This window comes from Triticum dicoccoides, chromosome 2B (assembly GCF_002162155.2).
Source record: "Triticum dicoccoides isolate Atlit2015 ecotype Zavitan chromosome 2B, WEW_v2.0, whole genome shotgun sequence".
Taxonomy (NCBI): Eukaryota; Viridiplantae; Streptophyta; class Magnoliopsida; order Poales; family Poaceae; genus Triticum; species Triticum dicoccoides.
In genome coordinates, this window is record NC_041383.1 from 14,494,860 (window position 1) to 14,502,957 (window position 8,098).

The window sequence follows — 8,098 nt, forward strand, 5'->3', positions numbered from 1 at the left end:
TCTTGGTTGGGACTCTGTGGCGGCGATGATGTCCCTTGTAGGAATAATGTCTCGCGCATTCCTCCCTATCCTGATGGTGCAATGGTGCGTCTAGCGTCGCTGGGTGGCGTGTGGACGTGCATCTCCGTCGAACCTCGAGGGATTCACTTGATGCTAGTCTTCGGTGGATCTGTTTAGATACGGTCTTGATTTGTCTTTGTTTGGGTATGTACAAGTTTGATCCTTCTGTACTACAACTTTTTTTCATCGGTGATGGTTGCTGCCCTAGTGTGCTGGTCCTATGGGGCCTTATCATGACGAGTTACTGACTTTCTAGTACAACAAGGTTTCCCAGCTTCAGCGAGGGAGAGACGATGATAGTGGAGCACCTTCGGGTCGCTCCGGTGCTTGTAATCATCGCTAGGAGGTCCATGGGTCTGTTGTAATTTGTATTACCTTTAGTGTTCTTTGTACTGCCAGGCACACCCGACTTATTTGCATGGTTTCTCATGCATAAAATACATCACAAATTATTTGCATGGTTGATCATCGTCCTCGATCTTCATCAAAGTAGTGTAAGCAGCCAAGCAAGTGATTTTCCAACCTGACTATCAATTCCACGGCTACCTCTTGGTACCCTGACAAGAATTGCACACCATACAGCCCATCCGGTGCAAACAAAAGAGTCAAACATAAAAATCTTAATTTTTGGGAAATTAGTATAAGCTACAAACTATTAGAAAACATTAATGTTCATAAAAAATAAGGTTGCATAGTACAATTTATTTTTGAAGAAAAATTGAAAAGACCCTCAGATCTATTAGCCACAGATCAAACAGTAAAAGAGAAACATAAAAAAATATTACAACTAGGTCCCTAGGGTACCTCACTCCTCCAATCTCCTGGATGGGCCGATGGTGCGCCGTCGCAGCCGCTTCGGCAGCCTCCCCACTGCTAGATTCGGGCGACCTTTGTAGTCTAATGCACACTGTCAAACATTTTGGAGATGAAGTCGTAGTCGCCAGATTCGAAGTCTAGGAGTTGAGAGCCTCGATGCTGACCAAGCCGACATAGAAGCACCAGAAGATGGCACACCGTCGTTGCTCCCTACAGGCCAGCCACCCAAAGCTTGCACAAACTCTCGAGGCTTCCCCGTGATGCTGCATAAGCCGCCACTAACAGGACGCGGATGAAACTCGAGGACAAAACAACCAACGGTACTGCTGCGGTTGCCGCCTCCACAGCAACATCAGTCCCAGAATCCACTGGTCCTTCAGCGCTGAAGCCCGGTGCACTGTCGTTGAGGTGGAGCAAGGATTGGGAGGACATTATTTTCATACACGTCGAGACTGCTGCCCCAACCACGGCACCGCCTTACACGCAAGCCCACATCCTATTTTCACACCGGACACCCAGATCCGAGGTTCCCCCTCCCCCACCCTTCCACCGCTGGAGCGCCCGGGGAGGGAAGTTTAATTTAGAAAACATAAGAGAGAGCAACAACTCCCCGCCTCTACATAAGAGAGAGCTAATAAATGTCTTGGAAAACAAACTTATTCTTAACGATTTGAAATTGGCAAGTGCATTGCATCCGGAACAGCCAAGAGAATTTCCATTTGTCGACCCTTCGATTGTGCACAGGCTCGTACTGTCATCGCCGTCTTGTGTCTCTTCACTGCCGTGTTCTGGATCGCACGTTAAGGTCCTGAGGCCTTCTCTCCGGTCCAATCTGCAACACTATTGCCTACACAACCAGTGATGGACAAGTTACGTACGACGGACACCGAATCGTATTGTGAGACTAATCTTGTGGGCAAGCTAGATTGTCTTGTGGACGTTCTCATCCACGAACGTAGAGCCACTTGACACGGTACATGATTAACTTGCTCGTTTTTTAGATGTACGTCACGTACTGGTGTCACATATGTCAGCTGCTGCAGATGTGACCACCTCCGACGTACAGTACGTAGGTACGTGCTCCCGATGACAATTCAACCCCGCGCGTTTCGCCCATGCGATCGTTCGGGCTGTGGCTACCTTAACTCCTCTCTTCTCTTCTCATATACACCGTGTCAGGGAGGACCGGCTAGTGTCAATGATTGTGATAATCACAGGTCACAGCTAGAAGACAAGCTAAGGTTGGTTGTGAGTCCCAGCCTCGGAATTGCCCTGTCACCTGGAGACATGTATTATATTTTAATTGGTGTTAAAACGGATAGATATTTTTCAGAAACTAGGGTTTCGTCCAGCTTTCTTGGTAAAGCAACATCAGCGATACAACCAGTAATCAAGTAGGGAGAAAAAAGCCTACTTCAACCGGGTGCCGGCCGTGTGCATCTTTTTCTTTTCCGAAAAGGCCACCTATATTAAGTAGCACAAACCCTTACAAGAACACTCTGATAAATTGAAAACTACACCCAACCTGTTCAGGGTACCAACGTCTTCTTCGTCATGCATCCACCGACCATACGTGGTGAACAAAGCTTGTTGCCGCTGCGGATCAAACTTGTTTGAACCAGGGAACATGTAAAAGCAATGACCAGGAGGTCATCAATATAGACCAGAAGACGTCGATCGCCATGATACACATCTTAACCATGCAGAGACATAGTGTGTACTCATTGTACGTATCTCCTAGATGCCATATTATGAGTCAATAAAGGCGCCCTTATGCAAAACTACTCCGGGATAGCATGATGGTATGTAATATAACATAGGAGATGGTGTTAGTATCGAACACGAGGACTTCTCTTATCGGAACCCGAAAGACTATTGTGGAAATTAAATCTAGCAAAAGTGCATGACTATCCATTCTCCACGTCTGCACTGCAGGCTATAAACAGGAATTAAAAAAAAATCCACTGTCAACTATATCAGCCAGCAAACTCCTATAATAGCATATTTCTCAAATCAACAAAAATACATATTTCAGAAGTAACCTTTGAGATACATATATGCATATGATTTATAAACATCATATCTGTACATTTTTAAAGTTGATGAAAGTAATAAAGAGAAGTTGTAAAACAAATAAAACTCGAGCTTGGCTAGCACAAAACCCAGTTGGAGTTATTTCTTAAATAAGGTAGCTGCGAGTCCCAGTCTCAGACCCACCCTTTCCCCGGAGACATGTACTATTTGTATTTGGTGTTAACATGGCTGCACAATTGGATTAGGAATTCATAATTCACCATCGACTAGATCGTCAGCAGAACACATGGCAGATCATCGGGCATAATGAAATATATAAATAACCAAATTCTTGAAAACACATAAAATAAGTCAACAAGTGCTAAAAATTGCATGCCTACGGATTTGCTGGTCTGACTGTCTGCCGGACAAAAAATTAAATAGAAAGAGACAGACATAAACCAAAAGGCCATTAGTGTCTAGAAAACAATAAAAGAAAAAATTATATTATAATTTGCAACAAAAATTAAAACTTATCACATTTTTATAAAGTGAAACTCATGATTAAAAGAAAAATTAAATTTTAACAAAATGCACAATTAATTTAAGAAAATTAAGGAAAATCTGGAAATACTTTAGGAACAATCAGTTTTTTAATTCCCTAGTTACTAAAGCAATGAATATCATGCTACCTAAAAGAAAAAAGAGCAGATTTGTACAATATAAACTTGGAAACTCTATCTCTACCTATTATATAGTCTACTTAAAACTGATCTTTTTTTCCTTTTGTAATACTAGATATAGAATTCACTACATGAATGCAACTTGTACGATGTATGATATGATCTATGCCACAGGTAGATAGACTATTCCATAAACACCTGTGGATAATGACGATTCTGTTCTTTAGACTAATTTGCAGTTTATGCAAAAAAGTGTAATTACTATGGCAACTTTGCCCGTGTAATTCAGCAGTAAATTTGTCTTTCTGTCTTTGCTGTTGCACTGATGAAATGAAGTGAAATTATTGAAATGAAGAACCTGCAGCAATAAACGGAAAAGCTGAGAGTAAAACCAAACAAGAAGAACTTAGTTGTAGCATTATCAACAACAACCACTAGCCTGACAATATAGTGTCCTGCAAAATACAATTCATTAAACAAATTAAAATCTAGAAAATTACTTCCAAAATAAGAATTCTCGCATCGTATTCAAGCACCAAGCCATATCTGTGAACAACCTGTTTCACTTGATTATTAAGCAGAATCTGCGGCGGTCCAGTTCTTCAGAATTTTGGTTGTTGCAAGGGAAAATGAACAGGGCCTTGAGCCTGATTAGGATGGGCATTTTCTTATTTTTCGCCTTTTCGATGGCAGGGAACCTTCCCGGCTCATTAATCATTGTGTATAAGTTCTTTCTACTAAAATGCATGGTGATACAACTTTTATATCTCAGAAGAAAATATTTCTCACGACAAAAGAAACCCTAGTTAATAGAATAAAAAACCTTAGTTCATAGACCAACTGGCAATACAGAACATATCAATGCATGAGTGACATAATGGTAAGACGGGGTCAAAGCTTGGCACACAATTGTACAGCCAGGCATGTATATATACAACATAAACATAAAACTTCTGTGCAATTCCAAGGATTATTTGCATGGTACACCATAATTGAAAATACAGAGGTTTTGTTTTACATAATGATAAGTACACACATTACATTAGTTATACAATCATCGATTGCCTCTTTGTTTGTACACACATGCAGTGTCATAACATTACATGGGAACCGAACGCAGCGCTAGAAACATGTAACACACACTAGTCCAGATACATTTTATTGATACATAAATGAGAAAACACGTATTGAATCTTTTTAATTGGATCATATATAGAGATGTGCAGCCAAACGTGGTGTAGCTTGCAGAACAAGGGGTTTAGCTAGTGCAAGGCCCGCATTCCCTTCTTGAAGACTGATACTCTTCACACCGGGAAGCTTTGTCCAAGTGAATCCCTGCAACATCCTTGCGAACAACATCATTGTCATAGAGGTACCAAGTGAAATCCCAGGACAACCCCTCCTCCCACTGCTAAATGAAATGAAACGTAGGCCTGGATCAGTGAGAAGTACATTCGCAGTGTTCAAATGCCTCTCAGGCTGAAACTGCAGTGGTTCAGTCCAGATCTTGGGATTGCGGCCAAGTCCAAGCCGGCTTAAAAGTATGTGCCTATCCTTGGGGATGGTGTAGCCAGCAATAGTTGTGTCCGCCATGGCGACATGGGGTACATTAAGAGCATGGTATGGGTGTATGCGGAAGGCCTCTCGGATGCACGATTTGAGATAGTTTAGCCGAGGAATGTCAGACTCTTGGACTAGTCTATCTTTACCGACAACGGTGTCGAGTTCCTCAGTTGCTTTTTGCATGATCTCTGGCACGTTCATCATCTCAGCAAGTGCCCACTCAACCGCATTAGATGGGTTATCGACTGCTGCAAACATCATTTCCTACATCCATAGATGCGAGGATAAATAAAGTAATCAGTACAACGCAACAGAAAAGGTCAATACATGTATAATATGGCTCAAAGAACAATGAATGAACTTTGCATTGAGCTTAAGGTGACATACTAACCGCTGTTTGTGCTCTAATTTCTTGTAGGGACAGCAATGGTTGTCCCTCAGCATCTTTAAGATGAACAAGGATGTCCAAAAAGTCTCTCGCCTCTTTCTTGTCACCACATTTCTCAAGAGTGGATGACCTTTCGCGGATCCGCTCCTCTATAATGGGATCATGCAACCGGTTGAGTGTTTGCAAGGCATCCTTGGAAACCTTTTCATGGCCATCCAGGTCGAGGCCTATGAGGGCTGGGAAGTAATCGGACACACAAAAGCTGTAGAGATGGTTGAGGGCTATGAAGAGAGCGGCAACATGTGCCACCTCATCATGTCCAGGCCCACTAGTGGATGAAGCTGGTAGGTCACTGAAGTATCTTTTACCGAACACAAGCCTTCTTATCATGTTACCAACGAAGTGTTGGGTTACATGACGGACGTTGACAATGTTGCCTGGACATGCCAAGTCGCTGCAATGAGTTTTTTTAATGTACCTCACTAGGTGGTCGTACTCCTCTTTCCGGAGGTGGTGGAGCTTTCGCTCCATGGTCGAGGCAAGGATGTCAACAGTGAGGACACGCCTCATCTTCTTCCACTGGTCTCCGTGTGGTGAGAAGATGGAGCCCTTGTACCCGAAGCTGAATATGCCCGAGGCGAAGGTGGTGGGACGGGAGGCAAAAACTACATCATTTTTTCGTAGTACCTCAGAGGCCATCTGTGGACATGTCACAACAATGACATGAGTAGCTCCGAGACGGAGATCCATGATGTCTGTGTTCATCTCCTTGAGCAGGCCATGGATCCATCGGAATACCGCCGGCTTGTTCAGAATCACCTGATGCATGTTACCGATGATGGGCAGCGCCGCAGGCCCCGGGGGCAGCCTGCCTCGTCGCCCCCATTGCTCGTGGGACAATAGCACTCTTTTATTTCTCAAGAGAAAATACACCAGCATGGTGGCAATGATAACCAGAGTACCAAGAGCCATGTTGCACGAGCTGGTCAGGGTGTTATAGGAAGTAGGATAGAAGGCAATTTGTGGAACTAGTCGGTAATGGACAGATGTTTTAACAGTTGTGTTTGAAGACACTCTTGCTTGGTGCATCTTTGCTGGTTAGTTCTGCGGGTATTTATAGGACAGACAGGGGCATCATCCTTGACGTACATAATAATTATTTTTTCAGTTAGTGACTTCTTTCTTTGCCCCACGTGGCCACAGATACCATTCATGTCGCCTCATGCATGTTCAATGCATTCTGAAGAGTCCACCTCCTTTTGGTTAGACAAAATGATAGAGAGCAAATTAAGTGAATGTTGGCCACTAAGGTAGAGACGTTCTTCACTTGATCATCTCCATGAGCTCTTCCAATTGGCATAGTCAGAGAAGGCCTTTGCTGAGCTAGGTCACATGGAGTCTGTCCTTCATTCAGACTTTGCAGGTGAGAAGGAACCTTAAAAGTTTTACGGAAATCCTTCTCATTTCAGAGTGTCACAGGCATATAAAGATTTACAATTTTCCGGCCTCTATCCGATTGATGCACACAACCATCTATTATTACAAGCTTTCAACATCGGACGTTAGAGTATCTATAGCCGAGCGCCTTGTACCCACATCAAACGCCTAGACGGATGGCCCAGTTACTGACTGGTCAAGAAAAAGCGACGCAGTGGGGCTCCTCATACCGGCCCTAAATACCCGGGCTGACCGGCATCCCTCATATCCAGCACAAATCTAGGACGAAGATTGGAAGGTTCTAGCGCCCTCAGGCGCGTCTGCCATGTCAGATCCGACCCACACTAGCCCACCCCGACCCCACATATATTCATCCCGATCCGTTTGTCAGACCAAACCCTAGCCACTCCACTTCACTCCCGTCTGCCCCAAGCTTACTTTCGGCGATCTCGGCCTTTTCCGGCATGGCGGGCAGCGGATTTCGTTCCTTTGTCCCTGATCTACGAACCGGGACCTCATCCAAGTCAGGCTAGAGAAGGAGATGTCCATCCGCATTGCACTCGGCTGCGCCAGCGAGGAGAACAATCGACAACGGTCGGACTCGATCCGGCGGGAGTCCATAACGTCCTGCCAAATGGCGCTGGAATCCGGCGGGAGGCGCATCGTCGCTCCCTCGCCTGAGGCGGTGCGCTCTGTCTGGCATCTGAATGCCGTACAAATGTTGCCCCTTTGTTGGTGTGCCGATGACGAGGCCTTCCATGGACCGTCCGTGTCGGAGGCTAATATGGCCCGACGCGCCAGCCATGCGAGGCAGAACGCGCAGGAGGCTGCGATAGCCCTTGCGACGGATGTAGGTGAGGTGGATTCACACTCTCCGGCGCCGATATGGGTGACCAGCAACCCCGGACGTCGTGGTGGACATGTTGGCCCCGACCATAACGGATCCATCGTTGACCTCACTTTGACCAGGGACGTGTAGGCGACGACCTCCGACGATGAGGAGTAGGACATGGGAGATGACAACGCCTCGAGTCCATGAGCTGGCGCGTGTCACATGTCCTACCCTACATCCCCGACGACAGGACCAACACTCCGAGGGGCTCTGCCAGCCATCGAACAAGGGAACGATCGAGCCAGA

General features: G+C 45.1%; 1 protein-coding gene across 1 annotated transcript; it reads right to left on the reverse strand.

The window, feature by feature from the left end:
• Positions 1-4,607: 4,607 nt before the first annotated feature.
• On the reverse strand, positions 4,608-6,586 carry LOC119361759 (tyrosine N-monooxygenase-like). Its single transcript, XM_037626902.1, has 2 exons — positions 5,527-6,586; positions 4,608-5,399 (listed from the first exon to the last, which is right to left on the reverse strand). The coding sequence occupies exons 1-2, from the start codon at positions 6,493-6,495 to the stop codon at positions 4,779-4,781; spliced, it is 1,590 nt and encodes a 529-aa protein (XP_037482799.1). The 5' UTR covers positions 6,496-6,586; the 3' UTR covers positions 4,608-4,778.
• Positions 6,587-8,098: the final 1,512 nt, after the last annotated feature.